Genomic DNA, 23,061 nt, shown 5'->3' with positions numbered 1-23,061 from the left:
TGTTGCAAAAGTAACATAGTGTTGCAAAAGAAGTCAATGTAGCATAGTTGAACAAGTGATAGGAAAAACATATTATTATAACACTACTATCATAATCTCTCCCCCAAACACATACTATAGTTAACACTACATTTTATATTTTTTCCCCAAACACATATTATTATACTAATTATTATAATCCTTTTTCCTTATAACTATTTCCTCAATAATCAGGCAAGGAAATGAAATGGTAACCGTCCACCAGCAGGTTTTGATCTCCCTATTTGATATTTACAAACTCACCCTTGCCCATTTTACTATTCTCCCCTCCACTAGCAGGTCTCATTTTACAAATTCACTCTTTTGATCAACCTACTTAATCAACCCACCTTTGAAAATTTTCCACTATCCCTAATTACTCCGATCATTTGTTCTTCAAACGGTTCAGTTTCATTCTCTTCCTAAACGAACCTCCCTCAAACTCCATGGACCAATTGCAGATCGACCATCTTTCCCATTCTTCTTCCGGTCGTTCTAGCGATTTCTCTGTATCCATGGACTCGGATGGCGATGGCGACAGCGACGGCGATCGGGTTGTCCCTTCTTCTGGTTTGTTTTTATTTTCCTTTTCTTATTTTAGGAGGTTGACGTCTGTTGTTGTTTTAATTGGCTATTTGCTATTTTTCTACAAGTTGAGAATTCTTTTTATGTTCTATATGATGGATTGAATTATGGTATATAAGAAAGTTTTTAATACGTAGTTTTAATTTTTCAGGATTTAGGATTTTGTAATTCGTCGATTTACTTAATTAGAGTTTTACTCCATGCCAGAATCATCCCAACATCTCTTGATCAAGAATTTCTTGTTAAGGCTCAATTGTAAAATCTTTGAAATAGAGTTTCTAGAGATTCATTGAATACCCAAGGTCCCTCTTGAATTTATAATTCAATCACCACTCCCTACCGGAAAATCGAGAATGACATTACCTGTGGTGATAGCGTTTGGTGATAATGAACCTCCTAAACTTCTCCTTACCATACTTGTTCCTATCTCATGCCTACTTCTGCCGAGAGTTTTGTTCTCCTAAGGAAATGTCCAATTGATTTATACAAAAGGTTATTAAAGATTTTAGGAAGGTGTTGATGACGCCACAATTCTCATTTAATTAAGTCCATGTTTGCTTCCTTGAAAACGTAATTCATCAATGGTAATTTGAAAAGTGGACTCCATTGAATTATGTTTGTTGTTATTTACTTGTGTTATGTAATCATAATAGAATGTAAAGCCTGCAACCAAATCAGTAACCAATAAACGCAATCAGATTGCACAATTGAGGGTGATCAATTCGATTGCATTTAAATATTACGTGAGACCCATTAGCTGATACTTTCATCTTTACTGCTACAATAGGAGAAATATGGATTTGTCAAAATTACTGATACCATTAAAGATACCGTTACCAATTGACCCTAAACAGTAAAGATAACAAAAGTCAATAACTGTAACAGTAAGAAATCTTATTATTTTTGCAAAATGCCAAAGTAAACATGATTAAATGCAATCTAATTACATTTGCGATTGAGACCTATTATGCTTGGCGATTGATTCATCAATGGAACCTCATTGCAATTACAACAATTTTTATTATGAACTAGTAAACATGACCTAAATCTGAGGCTGTATCAAGGCTGTTGGATTTTGCGGGTTTGGGAATAGGTCAATTGAAATTGTTCAATGGGGCCTTGCTGTTTTACCCTTTGGCATAGAGTTATCAATGGGTGGAAATAAGGTCCTAAGCCTTTTGAGGAGGCTTTGAGTTTTAGGTCCAAGGACACATCCAGAAATCTTGGGAAAACTACCTCTGTGGTCCTCCTTTCTCTCTTAGTTTTAAACTGCTGTGTAAGTATGGACAACTCAAATAGCTATTTTTGGGATATTTGTTCGTTATGCAGGAGTTCTTTTTGTACTATGTCCCCTTGCTTGGACTATTCATCTATAAGATGTGCTGAGGTTTATGTCTTACCTTCTTTAGGTAATTTTTCCTCATTCTTTGTTGGATTCTGTGGGCCTTTGTTGAATAGGGATAGGAGAAGAGATTTGCTATAGCACACATTTCTTTTTGTTATTTATTTATTTATTTTTCTTTTCTTTGTTGGGGGGTATTTCTTGTAGCTTGAGAATAATGGGTCTTCATTATAGGTTTGGCAGGAGAGAGTTCTATAGCATTTGTGTTAGGTCACCGTGGGATGTGGTACCAAATTTTAAAGGGGATGTTTGAGGATCGTGATTCACATTCTTGGGGGTTTGTTTGCTCAATCTTAGATTGATTTTCTAAGTTGTTTGGTGTTTGGCTGAAAATAAAATGTTTTTTTCTATGATGGAGGGGGTTCTTTTACATCTTCTATTTCATTGCCCTTTCATGATTATGGTTGGATCTTGTGGGGATTTGGTTCTTTTGCTGTTTTGAGAGCTTTGAATCGAGGGGAACAATTAGAATTTGTAGTATATAGAGTGAAAAAAGGAAGAATTTGTGGAGTTTAATGGAAGCATATCATAGCACTAGACTTGATTTTTATGGAAAATGGACAAATATTTTTGAGGTTCTGAAGGAAGATGTGTTATTAACCCCATTGTTGCTGACAAGGCCTTGATGCTGTGTAAAAATGAGGAGACTGTTTTCTTTGCAGATTTGATTGTTGGGTTGAAGTATGTATTTTTCTTTTAAAGATGGAACACACACGAACATGGTTTCTTTGAAGTCACCACTTGGGCAGTGCCTTTCATCCTATTGATCTACGGAGAAAGATTTCCGAGAGAAAAATGCATGTTGAATGTCAAATACACATTAATGATAATTTTATACAATATATTGAATAAATGAAATTACATAATAACAACGCATTACATAGGTAAATAAATAGAGACCGAAATACTAATAAAGGAAAAATACAAATATGGAAAATAATAATACGAGTAAAACTAATAAACCTTAATTTCCTTTAACACCCTACCTACTCCCTCAAACTCAAGGTGGTAGCGAACAACTTGAGTTTGCGAAGAAAACTTCCAAATCAAATCAACATATTTGGGATAGAACCAAAAACCTACGAAGAACGAAACAAGAACTTCTAGGTTAGAAACACAAATCCACGAAGACAGAACCAAGAACTTTTGGTATAGAAACATAGATCTTCATATAGAGATCTATAACAAGTGGAAATCAATATTCAGCTGAAAAAATGGAACATTGACAGTGAAAAGGCCAGGTAACATATTGAAGAGAGCTTGCTGAAAGCTTTGACAAATGAAGAAGATAAGGATGAGCAGCTGGATTTGGCAACAGAGAGTAGTTCCCTAGATTATTTCATATTGCCCTCTTGCCTAAAGGGTCATTTTCTGAGCACTGGATAGCCAAACTAGCTTCTGAGTGGTTTACTTTAGAAGATTATTAAAAGAGGAGGAGATTGTTGACTTTCAACCACTGGTGATTTCTTTAAATGGGAATAATGGTAAATTCTAACCCAGACAAGAAAGTTTGGTCCCTTGAACCAAGTGACCACTTCACCGTTAAATTCTATGTTACTCATCTATCATTTGTTTCTCCCATTGATGTTTCTTTATTCAGAGGGCTTTGGAAACTAAGAGCCCTAAAAGAGTCAACATATCCGTGTGGATTATGTTCCAAGGGAATTTAAATTGTGCCTCTTCACTACAAAAAGAGCTTTCCTCTCATTGCCTATCTACTCATATGTGCCATCTATGTTGTATGAATCAAGAAGATCTTCACAACCTATTTTTTTGAGTGTCCTTATGCAGTGAACTGTTGGTGTAGGCTGCTGCAAAATTTTAATTTCAGATGGGTTTTTGATGGAAGCTGTAGCAGATTATCTCTGGACCAAATTTAAAGAAAACCTCATTAATACTATGGTGCAATGTAGTCAAGTCTTTATTGGTAGAAATATGGTTTGAAAGAAATCAACGTGTTTTACACAATACGACTTCAGTATTGTTCAATCGAATTGAGTATGCCCGTTCAAGTGCTTCATCATGGTGCTCCATGGTCGAAGGATTCTAGGATTACTCCACACAAGACATTCATCTCAACTGGCAAGCTTTTATTGTTTAGTCATTTTGAATCCAACAAGGAGAGTTAGGCTAGGGCCCTGTTTTTGCCTGGTTTAAATTTGTCTTTTAGTCTTTTGATCATGATAGGCTACTGAGGTAGAGGTCTTATGTTTTGGACCACTTTTACTAGCTTTATGTCATTTCATTTCTCTATTTTACGGATATGATAAAGGCGCTAAGGGGGTGTCAACCTAGTTGAGATGCCCGGGTGCGTCTATTGATCCCTAGTTCTTTAATTGCTCATTGTATAACCCTCTCGTACTTTGTTCTCTGCCTCATTTTTATAATGAGTTTCGTTTCCTTTTAAAAACTAGTGGAGGAAATAAAACAGGACGTCTTGAATCTACTTGGCTTTGATACCATCTTAAATCACCAATTGACCTAAAAACTTAGAGTAATTTTGGTAGTGATTAATCGAGAATCACCATCTTATTTTATATAATTTTTGAAATACCCAAAATACCCTTTTAGTAATTTCATAGTTTTAAAATCACTTTTTGCATAAACATAATGATTAATTTTAAATATATGAAAATCAATTTTTAAGAGTTTGTTACCAAAAGTGATTTTACAATTTTTATTAATTTGATAGTTTTAAAATCACTTAGTTTTTTGTTTTTAGCTTGGTTGGATATGATGAGGGTGCTATGGGGTGCCAATCTAGTTGAGATGTGGTGCACCTGATCCATGGTTTACATGGTTTACCAAACATAAATTTGGTTGTTTAAAAATCCATTTTACAAAATCAATTGTAACTAAATCTTTTTTTTCCAAAAGCACTACTCCAACTATTACTCCCAAACACATTCTTCTTAAGCTAATTGTGGGCTTGAAATATTTTGGAAGCCCAACAAGCGGAAACATTATAATTTTATACAATATATTGAATAAATCAAAGTATATAATAATCTATTACATTGGTGTATCAATAGAGACCAAAATACTAATACGGGAAAAATACAAATATGGAAAATATTAAATAGGAATAAATCCAATAAACCCTAATTTTCTTTAACCCATAATGAAGTGGAAAATGATCAATCCGAAGAATTGATTTAGAACTGCTTCATGCATACTTGAATTCTGATGGAATTTCTTTAATTCCAATTGATGCAGTGCAGCAAATGAAAAATGGTTACATATGCATGAAAAGCATATGGTTATCTCTCAGCATTTTGCCGAAGTTTTTCCATCCCTGTTTATCTTCACCGATTGGAATATGAAAAAATGATCTTCCACCCGTATGAGGCCATGCGTTGCATCTCAAAACCCACCCACTTTTAGTTTTTTATTTGGAGATTTCGACCCTTCCATCCTCAACTTCTTCTTTCTTCTAGAAATAATCTTCCTCAGAAAACCGATTCATTTCTTTTACCGATTCGATGAACCACCTAAGTTGAAAGATCGGTGAACCACCTAAGTTGAAAGATCGATGAACCACCTAAGTTGAAAGATCGATGAACCACCTAAGTTGAAAGATCGATATTGACATAATAATATTAGCTTCAACATCTTTTATGTGAAAAGCTTCGTCTTCATGCCAAATGTAGAAAAATAAATTGTCGATTTTGCTGCTTTTTACTTCTATTCCTGTAATTTATGAATGATTGCTAGGTGGGCAAAACTTTCTTTAGAAAAATGAAGAGGATAGCCTGGATAAATCTCAACATACAGTAGTGTCTACAGGAGAGGAGAAGGGGCTGGCGATGATGTTGAAGGGAAGGAGGAGGAGGAGAGAGAAAACAGGAGAAAGGAAAGAGAGAAAGGGAGAGAGAACTTACCTTTGGTTATAGTTTAGTGGACTCTGTTGTTAAAAAATCTGTCAAATAAAAAAATCTTTCTTATTTTTTGTTAAAAAAAATCTGCCAAATAACCCATTCCAGAAGCATCTTTCACCAATTGCCTTCGCTGTATACTGGTCAGAAGCATCTATGAAATAACTGTGGAACTTAGAATTTTGTGTAAAGCTATATGTTTTCGAATATGGTTTCAGGAAATACTGACAGGAATTCATCTGGAGATAGTACTCAAGATGGATCATCAGTAGGTAGGGAATTAGTTTCTTGTTCAACTAAGCCTACCGAGTTGGGGAAGTCAAGACAGAGTCTTGCATTGCATCATTTGCTGCCAAATATTTTTAATGAAAAAGTTTCTTCAAGGAAGAAGGTATGTCATATTTTCTTTTGAGTTGGCTTTCGATTTTATATTCTAGATTCCAAAAGGCACGACTGAATGTTTTGTCAGGAAATGTACGTCTTTTTGACAATCAACTAAAAGCTCATGATCTCACTTAATTGTGATGCAACAACTAGATGGTTATATTAAACCAAGCATTTTGAGAAATATGCTAGATGATATTCACAACGATTTAGACAGTAGTTTCTGTATAATGTTAAAAATCAGGGAGTGAAAAGAATAATTTTCAGATTCTTCAAGAGATTTCAGCCTCTCCTTTACACTCAGTATTTCATGGACTCTTTCCCTATTCGATCTTGTATGGACTTTTTCTCAGTATCCAACATGATGAATCTGCATATCCCCCATATGTTTTTCATCTCCTATACTGATACTCTTCTGACAATTAGTAACTTATCATGCTAATTCTCTTGCATCGTCCTTCTTGCACCCATGAACTTAACTGGAGGTAGGTTGACCCTACCAATTCCATCTTTCTTCAATTTTCATCTTATACTTTCAAGTTCTTTGAACTTTACAATGGTATGAAGTCTCGTCGTCGCCATAGGTTATATAAAAGTTCCCTACGATGTGTGTAAAATCTTCTCTGTTCTGACTATAATTTTATGATTTCCAAAGTTCTTAGTCAAAAGTGTGGATGCAGCTCAGGTGGTTGAAAAGGGTTGCCACAGTCAAGGATGATGGAACTGTCCAAATGGAAGTTCCAGAAGGGATTCAACCAGAAAGTTTTCATTTTGAAACCGGTGTTCTAGATGATGAAGCTGTAGATGATGAACCCCTAGACACAGCCAATGTTTCATTCATCCCCCCATTACAAATTGTGATGCTCATAGTTGGCACAAGAGGAGACGTTCAACCTTTTGTTGCCATTGGGAAGCGTTTACAGGTTTTATTTACTTTTCCTGTTCTTTTTATCATTTCCTTATTGATATTTCTTTTAATGATCTTTCTTTTTATTTTCTTTTGTATTATTTTTTTATTGTTGGTTTAATAATTTTATCATAATTTTTTGGATAAGATTTTTATCACCATTTTTTTGGGGTTGGTTTGTTGGATGCTCTTGTGCTCTCATTTTTTTTCCTCAATGAAAATTTGTTTCTTCATTAAAAAAAATAGTCAAAATAAATAATTTTATCACCATTGGCAGGCAACATGTGCTTTTATTCAGATATATTCTTGGATGAGTTATACTATGCATAAACTTGTGGAGCTATCCCTTATAACATCGAATTGTTGTGAAGTTCCTGATAACTCATTACATGACACACCTTAGCATTTTAACTTTCAAGTAATAGAAAAAAATATCATTACTGGAAGATTTTAGGATACTTCTTGAAACTAAAGTCGAACCATTTATATAAATGCTAGAATCTTTTGAGAAAGAAAGAATATCATTGTGGAAAAGAAAATGACACAGTTGTACTGGCACATCAGTAAACTACTATTTTATTTTTTTTATTTTTTTTTGAGGGAGAAAATAGTGTGATTAGAGAGTTCTTTCCCGCATTTTCTAAATCACAAGAACTAGAGGTCGGTTATGATTTATAGAACAAAATATAAACAAATTCTAACTACAGTGATCAAAATTGTATTTTTATCCAAAATGATTTATAAAAATTCATTTTAGAATAGAACATAAAAAAAGATTATTGGAATAACGACGATAAATAATTAAATCCATAATTGCAGTTTAGAGTATGAACAGGTATAAATCCATAATTGGATGCTACACTTTTAGTTCTTGAGATTTGAAATTGATGTTTATTTGGTCTCTGAAAAATATCAAAAGCTATGCTGCAGTCTTTGAAGTTTGAAAAAATGACTATAAATAGTCAAATTGATTGTTATTAACGAAGAAATCAATAATACGGCAATTATTTGTTGACTTAGCTTGATGATTCCGTAAGTTTTGTTGATTACATATTGAACTTTGGATAATTAGACACTGTAATGTGATGTGGTATTTCCCCTCCCTCCCTCTCTCTCCCCTTTTTTCCATCTCTTCTTTATTCCTTCTTCCCTTTTGCATTATTAGATTGGAAAGGAGAGCTCATCACCATTTTCTCTTGAAAAACCTATAGCCTCCCTCTGTCTCTATTTCTCTTCCTTTTGGGTATAGGAGCAGCAACTATAATACTCAATCTTTCCTTTTTCCTTTTTCAACACCAACAGCAATGACGACAAATATCCATTGTAGAATGAGCTCAACACCTTCAGATCCCACTTCTCTTGTTCAAGGGTATTTCATATCAGATGCAAAGCAGTGAGGTTTAGGCTACATGCTAGGAGCAACTGTATATTTCTCAGCGACTATGGTGAATTTTCCGTTGGCAATTTCTTCATGGGTGTGTAGCACCCTTTACAAGTAGATCTATGATGCCCATACTGTGTCACCTCTTGATTTCTCGCTTCACTTCAAATCTAAACGTTGCACAGCGATAAGGTCACTCGAGAAGGAGAAGGATTATAGATAAAGGGAAGAGAAGAAATGAAAAGGAAATGCTTCATCACATTTCCAATCATCAAAAAGTTAATATGTAAATAATATACTTTGCCAAATCTTCAAGCCTAAAGGAACTGCCAGGTTGCTTTTTTGTTAGTCAATATGATCTTAGAGAATAATGCAAACCGTAACATATTAATATATATTAATAATAGCTTTAATAGTTTTTTATTATATATTTATAACATAATTTTTTAGCTTCTAAAATATATTATCGGACCTCAAAAATATATGATCCTGATTTGTTCTGCTGGCAGTGCCTCATCATCATATATGAAACTGGCAATTTTGCTTGCCTTAGTAATAACATTTAAGAATAGCGTAGGGTTTATGAAATAAATTAATATATTATTTAGTGACGTGCTAGAATATGAGTGATAGGAATACATACTACTGTAATATTGGAAATTTGCCCTTTAATTTGTACTTTTTTCTCTTTTTATTGTTGCAACCTTGGAATTGGTTTTCTAAATAAAATCTCTTGGATTTCGTAAAAATATTTTGGCTTCTTGAATAACATTTGACACGAGAGGACGAAATAATTTGTGATCTGTATGTATTATTATTATTGTGGGGACTTACTATGGCTCTTATTTTACAAAATTATGCAAATACAGGCTCTCTTCAATAAACTTCGATTGATCAAGTTAATTTTAAGTTGACAGAGATGATGCATTACTTTCAGGAGCATGGCCACAGAGTTAGATTGGCCACTCATGCAAATTTTAAAGATTTTGTACTCTCTACTGGACTGGAGTTCTTTCCTTTAGGAGGAGATGCTAAAGTTCTTGCCGACTGTGAGTGTTCTGATTAATTTCTTTTTTCTTTTTTTATCACATTCAACAAACTATGGTGATGAACACATCAGTAGTAGTTAAGAACGAGTGTTAAAACTATTATAGGAAGGACATGCCCATTTGTTTTTTAAAATATGCTGAGATAGATAATTTTGGAGCATTTTTATTTGAGTAAATAAAAAAACGTGAGCTAGAATTGAAAGAAATTATTGAACTTGGAGACATTAAGAGAAATTTTAATTTTTTTATTAATAATTCATATATGCAACATAGGACCTCTTATAAAGAAGAGACTCATTACAAATAAGGAAAGAGGAAAACAACACAAAAGGAAAATATTAACAAAGAATATCTACACATAATTTATGTCTAAATAATAGGAAACCCAACACTCCCCCTCAAGATGATTTAAAGATATCTTTCGTTGCCAGCTTGTCAATCATTCTGTCAATTTGTTTCTTTGTTTTGGCTAGTACATTAGCGACTTACTCTGTAGTTGGAAGGTATAGGATGCATATTGTATCAACCTTCTCTTTGATAAAATGCTTATCAACTTCAATGTGTTTTGTTCTATCATGTAGGAGTGCATTATGAGCAATAGAAATGACAGCCTTGTTGTCACACTAAATTCGAATAGACATTTTTTGTGGAACCTTCGTTTCTTCTAAGTATTTTTCTTTTGAAACGGAAATAAGCCTCTTTTTTAATAATAATAAATGCGATTTAAACTCAATGTAGAAGAGTATTGTACTCAGAAGTCAGAGCAAAAAGAACTAGGGGAGAATACAAGACTAAAACAAACTATGCTTAGGCAACATAAAATTGATGGCAACCTAACAACGAATTCAAACAGAAAAACAACAAGGAAATCAAAGCCACTCAAAGACAAAACATCCGTAGTCTAAATACAAAGGAAAAACTTGAAATCTCTTTTAGAAGGAGGCCATTCGAATCTAAAATCTTGCATGACCAAACCTTCAAGATGAAAGGATAAAGAGAAATGCCAAGAAGAAGCAATCGACTGCATCAAAAGTGTCTTACCAATGCTATCCAATACCCATAGGAACTCGAACAAATCTTCCAAACAAACAAAATTTGTTCCCAAAAGATCAAATCCCAGTAGATACTCTCCTTGGCAAGCCAGAAAATTGCAGACTAAACACATATGAAGCAAGCTACCACAATCAACAAGGCTCTACTCGCTCACCCACATGAAGAGAATTCATGGAAAGACAAAAGTTGGTTCAACATGTGGGGGGACTACATTCACCCTTCTTTCTAGAGGGATTAAGAGGGGTTTTGCTCAGAGAGCTCCTTAAAAATTTCACCTTCGAATTCGAAAACTTAAAGTACTTAAACTGTGATGGATGGGAAGAATGAGATTCTGACTTGGTAGAACCTGCTAGAGCTTGTATTTGCGTGCAACGAATTTCCAATATGTCTAGATTAGCCTCTAAAAACATTTTTTTGATATCCGTGAGTGTCCGACCAGCTTACGTGCATCTTGACTAGATTAGCCTCTAAAAACATCTTGGAATTGCTGAAATGTACTGAGGTTTGAGAATCAACGCGTTTTTCCTTTAACCAGTCAAGAACTTCATCTTCAATCATTTGGGCCCTTAATGATCGTTTAATCGAAGTTTTTTTTTTTTTTTTTTTTTTTTTTTTTTTTTTCCGAATGAAATACTTCGGAAATGGCTTGAGACAATGTGGGAAAACCTTTGAAGAGTTCTTTCTTTTCAATTTTAATCTTGACCCTAATCTTGTGGAGGACTAGAGAGCAGAAGAGGAGAAGGAACCTGAAGATGAAGATTTGATAGAGGCTTGATTGAAGGAAACTCTGAAGGGATTTGGTGCACCCAATGGGAAGGGAACTAAATGCTTCGATGGCGCAATGGGCAAACTGTCGTTTGAATGCCTGACGTGTGACATTTTGCCATTTAGCCTTCCTCTATTGAAGTATCAATCGAATTAATTTGAGAGGAATTAAACGTTTGTTTAAAGGAAGTGTGACTCTTGGATTCTCATTGGGCAGAGCAAATGTCTTGGCCACAATTTTCTCTCCTTTGTGAAAGCAACTCTTCGTCTTCTCCTTTCAGGCTCCCTTCAAATTTGAATCTCTTTCAATTTTGATGCGGTGGGAGGATGAATTTGGAGGGATGAGGAACAAATTTGCTGTTGAAGTCAGCATAAGGATTTCTCGAGAAGCCCGACTTTGAAACAGACAAAGTGAGAAAATCCCATTTCGGATTTAAGACATTCAAATCTAAGCCTTCATCTTTTAAAACTTGATCGATTCTTGCTAAGTCAATCGAATTTGAGAAATCCTTGATATAGAGAGCATTTTGAATGATTGTAGGTTCTTCAACAACTTCAATATCACTTAAATTAAGATAGAAAAATTTCCTCGAAATTCATCCTTCAATTCGATTGTTGCCAGTGAAAATCCACCGAGGATATTTCTTATTTTAAGAATTCTTTTGATCTATATACCTACACAAGTTCCATGTGTTAAAGCTCTCATCTCAGCTTCAGCATTGCTACTGGTCTCTACATTATGCTTTTTTGCTTCTCCATGTAACAAGGTTTCCTCTAACAAAGGAACGATAAGTTGAGGTGGACTTTCTATTTGTGGTACTCCTTGCCCAATCTGCATCGGTATAGACTTCTATTTGGGAATGGTTGTGTTTTTTAAATAAAATACCTTTTCTAGGAGTTCCTTTTAGACATCTCAAAATCCTATCTGCAACCTCAAAATGTGGTCCAGGTGCATGATAAATTGAATCACCATACGTACAGCATATGTAGTCAAGACGCATATGAGACAGATAAATTAACCTTCCAACAAGTCTCTGATATCACTTCTTATCTTTGATTTCCTTTGCTTTAGCTATTTGTAGCTTCAAATTTGGTTCAATAGGAGTATCTGCTACTTGCAGCCAAGTAACCTTGTTTCTTCAAGCAAGTCCAAAATATACTTTCGTTGATTGACAAAGATGCCTTTCTTTCATCTTGCAAATGCCAATAAAATATTTCAATGTCCCAAGTCCTTTATTTGAAACTCATTTGTAAGGCTTTTCTTGAATTTTGCCAAACTTGCTTCAATCATCACCTATGAGAATAATATCATCTACATTGACAATTAAAATTGAGATTTTATTATTCTCGGAGTGTTTACAAAACATAGTATGATCTGTTTTACTTTGACGGAATCCATAACTGGACACGACTTTACCAAAATGCTCAAACTAAGCTCTCAGAGACTATTTAAGGCCATAGAGAGATTTTTTAGTTTGCAGATTCTACTTTGTCCAAGTTCCTTTTCAAAACTTGGTGGAAGCTCATAAAAACTTCTTCATCAAGTTCGTCATTAAGGAATGCATTTTTCACATTTAGTTGCAGAAGACAAAAGAACTCCAATAAAGTTAATTTTAGCTACCGGAGCAAAAGTTCTTGATAATCAATCCCATATGTCTTAGTGAAACCTTTGGTAGCTCTACTATTTCCCTAGTGCCATTTTGTTTTTGAGCATGCATATCTTCCATAACTGATGCTTTCCAATTTGGATCGTCTAAAAATTCATATGTATTTCTTGAAATAAACAAGTTATTTATCTTTTTTTTTTTGAAACCAAGACAAAAGCTTCTTTATTAATAATAACTCAAAATACAAGAATATTTATACAAAGTGAGCAATAAATAAGTAGTAATCAAGAGTGTCCTATAGGGATCAGGTGGTGCACCCAGACATCTCAATTAGCTTGACACTTCCTTAGCGTCAAGCATCATATCTGGAGTACAAACAAAAACGAACCAACAAAGAAACAATACTAAAAGCATCCAGCTTGTTATACAGGTCCAGAAAACAATATGGGACCGGAAAAAACAGCAAGAAACAAATGGGGAGGTCAAAAAAAACTCAAAATTAAAGAGTAAAACAGGGGCAATCCTTCAAGGCTTCAGAAAACAATAGAGAGCTTTAGGCTGTGTAATCTGCAAACATTGAATCTGATGCAGCAACAATTAGGCAGGTTGAGAAAGAAAAGCAGCCTAGTTAAGGTAAATGTCTTGGATGGAATAATTAACGAACTCCTTTTTAAGGGAACACCAAGCTGCAACATTAAGATCTGCTACATGCATAATTTCTGCCCTTGGTCTTGCTTTATCATGGAAGATACGTTGATTTTGATCAAACCTTAATTCTGAAAGTTAGGCTTTTGACAAATTTTCCCATATGATACTTGATTTTTTGGGCAAACTTGGACCCATCAGAAGTTGAGCCACACTAGTACTTAGTGAATGCAAATACCCAAGCTAAATTGAACAAGGAGAAAATCCTTACCCAGTAAAATGAAGAGACAGGACAGTTCAAGAAAATATGAGAAAGATTCTCACTAGCCTTCAAACATATAGGCAGATTGAGAGGGAGAGGCTTTTATTGGGGGCTTTCTTTTGCAAAATTTTTGAGCTATTGAGGGACCCAAAGACCATCTTCCAAATCAAAATGTTAATTCTTCATGGGCTACTGGTTTTCCAAATTGCTGAAAAAAGACGTTTATCTATTGGGGAGATGGATTTTAAGTGAGCCGAAAGAGACTTAATGGAAAACCGGCCTTAAGGATCAATGGACCATGTAGTTTCGAAAGCTTTATGACTGACAGATTTTGGTGCGATAGGGTATTTGGTACAATTCCCGATGCCTTTTCGAATGGCTATAGGAACATCAAGGTCAGACACAATCGACATCGATTCAGAAATATTATCAAGGTTAGAAGTGGGAATGGTAGTAAAGTTACCAAGTTCTTCAATTTCATTTCTTAAAGCCTCAAATTGGTTATGTGAAGAATTATCCATCTGGACTTGGTTCCTTTAATTGCATTTTCTTCTACCGTAAAACTCAAACTCAGGAACTTGATCAATATGATCATTTGGTAGTATTTCTCCCCCTTATTGAGAATTGTCTACACCTGGCATTGAAGGGTTAGTAACAATGGGACAAGTAAGGCTAGGAAGGGAAACACAAACATCCCAAAAATTTTCTTCTATATTGTGTTTCACTCCATGAAGAGAATTTTGGGTAAAATATGGTTGATTTTCTAAAAATGACACATCCATAGTCACAAAAACTTTTTTTGGTTCGAGGATCAAAACATTTATAACCCTTTTTATTGGAAGAGTTACCCAAGAATATGCATTTAATAGCCCTTGGATCAAGCTTGGATCAAAGGTGACTAGGGAATGTGAACACAAGTAGTACACCCAAAAACTAGGTATATTAGAATATATGCGTGGTTGTGGGAAATAAGTTTTTTATCAATAGAAGTTTTGAAATTCAAGATCTTTATGGGCATCCTATTTATGAGATAGGTAGTTGTAAGAATAGCATCTCCTTGTAAATATTTTGGGACAATTCATGGAAAACATTATAGCACGTACTACTTTGAGTAAATGCCTATTTTTCTGTTCAACAATTCCATTTTGGTGGGGAGTATCCTGACGTGTAGATTCATGGACAATACCTTTTTCTCTAAGAAACGCCCTAAAGATTCATTCAAATACTAAGTTCCATTATTAGAAAGTAAAATACAAATTTTGGTTTGAAATTGGGTTTCAATCATGTTGTAAAAATGTTTTAAAATGTTTATCGCCTCATATTTTTATTTTCATTAAATATACCTAAGTTAGATGAGTATGGTTGTCAATAAAAGTAATAAACCATTTCTTTCCATTAGGAGTATGAATTTTTTAAGGTTCATATAAAAAGGATTAGAAGATTTATAAGGCTTAGGAAAATAAGTGGAACAATGGTGTTTTGCTAAAATGCAACTTTCACAGTTAAACAACGAGCAAGCAATTCCTTTAAATAGAATCAGGAAATAAATACTTGAGATAAGAAAAACTCGAATGCCTTAATCGAGATGCCAATGTGTAAGTTGATCTCTAACATATAGAGTGTTATAGTATATATGTAACTATAGGAGCTTATTAGTTTTTTGTTCTTTGTTGTAATTTACTATTCTTTATTTAGGGTTTCCATGTATGCCGATATAAATTGAACTCTATTTTATAGAATGAAGTAAGGGAGTTATTTCATATTTCGCTTTAACTACGTAATTGTATCAAAGACATCTAAGGTTTAAAACATTCATCTATTTGTTTATTCTTTGACAGCTACATTTCGTTGGGGTTTAAGGTTGGGTTCGTCTCCATTTGTATTTTCCTATTGGTTCCTCTGAAATCTAATCGGGTGTGAGGTTTTATGGATAAGTACCCTTTTTGTTCTTAGGGTTTGTTGCTGTTTTCTTCCAATTTGGGCTGTCGTTGGTTAGGTGCATCTCAGATCTTGGTTTCCTGTCAGTTTATGCCTTCGGTACTGTTGAAATCTATTCGGGTGTGACGATATTTGAAAGAAATTCGATTGTTTCTAGGGGTTGTGGCTTTTTTGTTATATTTTTTTTGGTTATTTTTTGCTCGTTATGTGACTGGTTTTTGCTCGTTTTGTGACTGTTTTATGCTTATCTGGTTTGGTGTGGCTTGTTGGTGTTGGTTGTACTATCTTTTGGACGAACAAGATCCCATAGTGATGTCTAATTTGGTTTAATTGCGGGCTCAATCTATCCATGATTTGTATACTAAATCTCAAAAGTACCAAAACTCGTCGAAAGTATCTCCTTCATCATTAACATGTGCCCCTATTACAATCATTGCTAATTCAGATAACATAAATCATTGTCTCTTTTCCTTCTCTACACAATGGGCCATAAACTCTAGTGCTACTGCTCATATCACCATCCATTGTTACCAGTGTTACCTTAGCAAATGGATCAAGTTCCCTGTTATTGGATCTGGCACTGTAAATCTCACCCTATCCCTCTCTGACATCCGTCCTTCATTTACCTCAGTTGACGTGATCTCTAGTAGTCAAATCACTCGTGACCTTATTGTTGTGTCTCATTCTTTCCTGGCTATTACCTGTTTCAAGATCTTGTATCAAAGAAAACTATTTGAAAGGACATGAATCTAGAGGACTTCACAGTTTTGTGATGGAAAGTAGTAAACATGTGCAGCAGAATTACGGATCAATTTTACCCTAATTGTATTAAACTATTTAGAAATAACATGCAACGTCTACCCTAATTAATTAGAAATTAGGGTTTATCAAATACATATCTTTGTAGCTTCCCGTTCTTTGTAGTCTCCTCACAAACTCGAACCCGAGACCATCTCTAGTGTTGACACGCTATTCTCTGGACTTGGAGAATTGGGTTGTGGGACCCGATAAGAGAAGGAATTATGAGAGGGAGAGTGGAAAAAGGAGGTGGGACTTAGTAGGTAGGTGTTCACATCCAAGCCACTTATCCCACCAAGTGTTTGTGGGATTATCCAACAAAATGTTGGATTTTTCCACAAACTTTAGTCCTAGGGTAATATGTTCATTTGACCATGTAAGTAAAAGTCACCATTTTGTCCTTCTTGACTAATTCCGATCTCTCGGGCCTGAATCTGCATTCATTTTCGAAATTCAAATCACATTTGAAAATAAAGTCGGTCAAAGTTTGACTTTTCAAAGTCAAAAGTCAATATTTTGACTTTTTTCAATTTTGACTATTTCCATCATTTTTGAGTTTCTGAATATGAATCCAAATTCATAATTTTAATATTTAAATCACATTTAAATATACAACACTATCTCCAGTTGATAACCGACAACTATATCACATATATCTGTTGATTTCTCTCTCTTTACCTAATTTGAACAATTCGAACTATTCTATAATACTGTTCTAAGTTTATTCCATATGAGCTAGCAAGGGAGTCTAATGGACCTATAGATCATGGGCTCGAACGATCCAAGATTAATCGACTAAACCCTTTTAGATCGAGCTAATTAACATTCGTTAACTAACGGGTCATTTCATTAAAGTCTTGTAATTGCACTCCTCTCACTTTAGATATATTTGTGTCCATCTAATATAACCATGATTAGTAAGTTAATCATTCACATGTTGTTCGTAACCTCGGTTGGTTTAAAATACCATTTTAACTTTGAGACTACATCTTGCTCCTCAAGTTCTGCTGATCCACTATTGAACAATCGGTTTAAGGCCCAACCTAAAAACCAAATCACTCTCGGGCCAATGAGAGGGTGTGACCTCTTGTTCAACCTAAAATACTCAATCTTTTTTATTAATTATTAAAATAATATTTCTTAAAAGTAATAAATAAAGAATTTCAATAATAACGACGATGATAATAATAAAGAAGGAAATGTCATTTAAAGATAGAAGTTCAAAACCCAACGTGAAATGAATGTAAGAAAAGTTGAGAGTAAAAACCCTAAACCTACTAATGATTCACTTTTCCCTTCTTGACAACTAACCCTCTCACCTCTACTGCTTCATTCTGTTTTACCCCTTTCCAATTCCTCCTTCATTCTTCTCAATGGTGTTCATCCCCTCTTTTCGTGGTTCCTCAGGAGAATCTATATCAATGTTGTTGATGCCCACCTCCTTCGTCGCTCAACCGGATAAAAAATCCAACATTTTTCCTTTTCTAAAAAATTGTAGCATGATGGAGGTGTTGATTGTCGTGTCTTCTCGTGTCGAACTTCAAAAATTTAATAATAAAATAATCGACATGCCAGCTGGCACGTCAGACATGATCTGACATCGACACTTGGCTATTTTAGGAGTGTTTATGCTTCATAAGGACATCAACAACGGTTGCTTGTTCTGAAGTTGTTTCTCCTTTTGATGTCCATTGTCGTCTTGATCATCCATCTCTCTCCGTCTTAAGAAAACTTTGTCCCCAGTTTCATAACTTGTCTTTAGCGAATTGTGACTCATGTCAGTTTGCCAAATTTCATCATCTTAGCTCTAGTCCTAGAGTTGATAAATGGGCAAATTCTCCCTTTGAGTTAGTTCATTTTGATATTTGGGGTTCGTATTTAGTTGTGTTAAAAACTAGTTTTTGATATCTTTTTTACCTTTGTTGATGATCACTCTCGCATGACTTGTTTATATTTTGTGAAAAACCGTTCTGAGTTACTTTCTCATTGCTGCAATTTCCATGTTGAAATACGAACATAGTTTGGTGTGTGCCTTAAAACCTTAAGAAGTGACAAAGCTGGTGAATATTTTTTGAGAAGCACTAAATTCTACCTTTGTACACATGGAATCATTTATCAATCATCCTGTGTTGATACTCCATCCGGAAATGGGGTTGCGGAACTGCATGGGCATTATCCTTTTAAATGCATGTTCCAAAGCATTTTTGGGTTGATTCAATTTCCACAACTTTTTTCCTATAAATTAAATGCCTTCGTTTGTTCTTCAAGGCCAAATTCCTTATCATGTTCTCTTTCCAACAAACTATTGTTTTCTAATGAGCCCTAAAATATTTGGTTGTACTTGTTTTGTTCAAGATGTTCGTCCTAATTTGACCAAGTTAAATCCCAAGTCTTTGAAGTACGTTTTCTTAGGCTATTCTCGTGTTAAAAAAGGATACAAATCTTATTATCCAAGTTTGAATAGATATTTTGTATCTCCAGACGTTACTTTGTTTGAGGATAAGCCTTTCACTACCCCTTTGCTTAGTACGAGTCAAGGGGAGGAGGATGATGATCTTTTTCTTTATACTCTTATGTCTCCAACTCCCTTCCTTAATCTGTCTCCTTCGGTGTTTACCCCTAATTGTTCACCTATAACTAAAGTCTACTTCCATCGGCGACAACCTCAAGATGAATGTTTTGTCCCAAAAGACTCTTTGTTATTAGATAGATCCAGAAGCCAGTGATGAGCTTCCCATTGCCCTTGTAAACGTTCTTGCTCTTATCGTATTGCATCTTGTGTATCTTATGACCAATTATCATCTCCTACATGTTTGTTTGTTAAATCTCTTGACTCTGTCTCGATACCTAAGACCATTTATGAAACTTCGTCTCGTTGTAGGTGGCGTAGTGCGATGATTGAAGAGGTGAATGCCTTAGATGATAATGGCACTTGGGATCTAGTATCTCTTCTTGCAGCTTGTAGGAAAGAAGACTATTGGGTGCAAACGGGTGTTTGCAATTAAAGTTAATCTCAATGAGCTAATAGCTCGTTTAAAATAATGCTTTGTGCCTAAAGGTTATGCTCAGACATATGAGGTGAACTAATTTGATATGTTCACTCCTGTTGCTAAGCTGACTTTGTCAAGTTATTCATTTCTATGGCAGCATGATGGGTCTAACATTACTCCTCCTTTCCAAACTCACCTTGTCCTCAAGGTGGAAGTCCGGATATTTGTCGACAATATCAGCATATTGTTCCCAGGTTGCTTCATGAATTGACAACCCATCCCAACGTATCATAACCTCCCATTCTCCTGCCTTATTTCGCCGGTAATCGAGAGCTTCCTCAGGATGTGTTGTCCAAACAAAACTCTCATCCAACTGCTGTACAGTTGGCTGCACGTCAATATGTTCTCCCACCAACTTCTTCAATTGAGAAACATGGAAAACAGGGTGGATCAGTGCTCCCTCGGGAATTCCAGCTTATACGCCACCGGTCCAATCCTCTCCAAAATTTTATAAGGATCGAAATACTTGGCCGAAAGTTTTTCATTCCTCTTCCGCCTCAAGGACAGCTGGCGGTATGGTCGTATTTTTAAAAAAACTAGATCTCCCTAGTCATATTCAACATCCCGTCGCCTTTTGTCTGCATATTTCTTCATTTGTTCTTGGGCTAACCGCAGATTTTCCCTTAAGGATAGTATCATTTCATCCCTTTCTTTCAATTGTTCATCTAAAGTAACGTTAGAAGTGACTTGAGTACCATAAGACAACAACGGAGGGGGTTTTCGTCCATAAACAACCTGAAAAGGTGTCATCCCCAAAGCCCTATGAAAGGTGGTATTGTACCAATACTCAGCCCACGCTATCCACTTAAACCATGCCTTAGGTTTGTCATTACAAAGGCATCTCAAATACATCTCAACCCCTCTATTCACTACTTCGGTTTGCCCATCGGATCGCGGGTGATACGCCGAGCTTCTATTCAGTTTTGTACCCGCCAAACGGAACATTTCCTTCCAAAAATTGCTAAGAAACACCCGATCCCTATCCGATACAATGGAAGTAGGAAATCCATGTAGCCGAACCACCTCTTTGACAAATAATTCTGCCACTGTCTTCGCAGATTATGGATGTTTTAACGGTAAAAAGTGGCCGTACTTACTCAACCGATCTACAACCACGAAGATGACTTCAAAACCAGCTGGCCTTAGGTAGCCCCTCCACAAAGTCCATAGATATATCACTCCAAACTAGTGTAGCCATAGCTAACGGAAGTAATAAACCCGCCGGTGATAAGCATAAAGTCTTGTTTCGTTGACAGATCAAACATTCAGCACAATATTTCTTAATAACAGCCTTCATGCCTTGCCAATATAATTCCCCGGCAATACGTTTATAAGTGCGAAGAAAACCCGAATGTCCTCCCACCGCAGAATCATGATAGCTATGCAATATTTGAGATATCAATTTGGACGATTGAGATATTACCAGCTGGTCTTTGTATTTCAACATTCCATTGCATATTTTGAACTTGCCGTCTTGTTGGGCCATATCGCCATTCAAATCAGCTACAATTTTCTTCATCTTTACATCCTTCTCTACTTCTTCTTTGATAATTTGCAAGTCAAGGAAGACTGGGGCTGTTATGGTACACAGTTGTACAGTAGGAGATATTCTTGACAACGCATCGGCCGCCTTATTCTCAACTCCCGGTTTGTATTCCACATCGAAAGTATAGCCCAGCAACTTAGCTAACCATCTTTGATATTGTGGTTGTACCACGCGCTGCTCTAATAAGAATTTCAATGATTTTTGATCTGTTCGCACAATAAATCGATTGCCCAACAAATAGGGGTGCCAACGCTGCACAGCTAATACCACAGCCATCAATTCCCGCTTATACACCGGTCTGCCCCTGTCTTTGATAGCTAATGTATGGCTGTAAAAAGCGATGGGATGCTTATTTTGTATTAAGACAGCTCCCACACCATAACCTGAAGCGTCAGTTTCAATCTCAAATGGTTTATCAAACATAGGTAAGGCTAATACCGGTAAGGATATCATCGCCTTTTTGAGCTTTTCAAACACTTGTTCTGCCTCAGAATTCCAATTAAATCCTCCCTTCTTTAGTAACTGAGTCAGTGGGGCTGCCAAAGTACCATAATGATGTACAAATTTTCTGTAGTACCCTGTCAATCCAAGGAAACCTCGGGTCTCACGTACATTTGTTGGCTTAGGCCAATCAGTTATGGCCTTGATTTTTTCCGGATCCACTTCTACACCTTTGTTTGATATAAGATGCCCCAAATACTCTACTTTAGCCAAGCCAAAACTACATTTCTTTCGGTTTGCAAACAACTCGTGTTTTCGCAACACCAAGAAAACTATCTCTATATGTTTCAAATGATCTTCCAAATTTTGACTATAGATTAATATATCATCAAAGAAGACGAGGACAAACCTCATCAAATATGTGGCCTGAAAATCGAGTTCATCAAAGATTAGAAGGTAGCCGATGCATTAGTGAGCCCAAAAGGCATCACCAGAAACTCGTAGTGACCTTCATGTGTTCGGAAAGCGGTCTTCTCAATGTCTTCGTCTATCATTCGGATTTGATGATACCCCGCCTTCAAATCAATCTTGGTAAATAACGAAGCTCCTCTTAATTCGTCAAATAACTCTTCCACCACCGGAATTGGAAACTTATCCGGAACAGTAACGTTATTCAAAGCTCGATAATTGACGCAAAATCTCCAGCTTCCGTCCTTTTTTTTAACCAACAGCACTGGACTTGAATAAGGGCTCGCACTTGGTCTTATGATTCCCGAAGCTAACATTTCATTAACTAGTCTTTCCATCTTTTCTTTCTGATGATAGGCATATTGTTATGGCCTGACATTAATCGGATTTGTGCCCTCCTTAAGATGTATGTGATGTTCTATAATTCTTCGTGGCGGTAGCTTCTCGGGCCATTCAAATATATCACTAAACTGATTCAATATTGGAATCAGCTTTTCTTCCGTTTCTTCCTTTTCTTCCTTATGAGAAGTCATCAATTCCTTCAACTCAGCAACTTCAATGGATCTGCATTCGATCAAATAACCATGATCATGCTCTTCCCAAGTCTTCACTAAGTTCTTCAAGCTTACCCTTGCTTTAGTGAGGCTCGGGTCTCCCTTGATACAGATCTGTTTCTCACTGTCGTAGAATGTCAATGTCAGATTCTTCCAATCACATATCGTCACTCCTAACGAATATAGCCATTGCATACCGAGGATCACATCGACTCCTCCAAGCTCTAATGGCAGAAAATCCTCCTTCACTGTCCAGTTCTTCATTTGAACTTCTAGCGATTCACAAATTCCCTTCCCCTGTATCGCTGTCCCGGATCCGAGGATTACTCCATA

The 23,061-nt window shown here is 35.7% G+C and overlaps 1 protein-coding gene across 3 annotated transcripts in view; it reads left to right on the top strand.

The window, feature by feature from the left end:
- Positions 1-312: 312 nt before the first annotated feature.
- LOC103487247 (sterol 3-beta-glucosyltransferase UGT80A2-like) overlaps positions 313-23,061 on the top strand; it is a 43,326-nt gene continuing 20,577 nt past the window's right edge. Inside the window, exons 1-4 of one of the 3 annotated variants that reach the window (XM_051081829.1) lie at positions 313-588; positions 6,099-6,271; positions 6,945-7,187; positions 9,490-9,601. In XM_051081829.1, the coding sequence (XP_050937786.1) occupies positions 465-588; positions 6,099-6,271; positions 6,945-7,187; positions 9,490-9,601 (652 nt within the window). In that variant the 5' untranslated portion in view covers positions 313-464. The remainder of the gene's footprint in view (positions 589-6,098; positions 6,272-6,944; positions 7,188-9,489; positions 9,602-23,061) is intronic. The other 2 variants (XM_008445508.3, XM_017044323.2) reach the window with 2 other exon arrangements.

Source organism: Cucumis melo, chromosome 2 (genome assembly GCF_025177605.1).
Source record: "Cucumis melo cultivar AY chromosome 2, USDA_Cmelo_AY_1.0, whole genome shotgun sequence".
In the NCBI taxonomy this organism is placed as follows: domain Eukaryota; kingdom Viridiplantae; phylum Streptophyta; class Magnoliopsida; order Cucurbitales; family Cucurbitaceae; genus Cucumis; species Cucumis melo.
The sequence above is the reverse complement of the archived record's forward strand: the minus strand, read 5'-3'. Positions and strand labels throughout refer to the sequence as shown.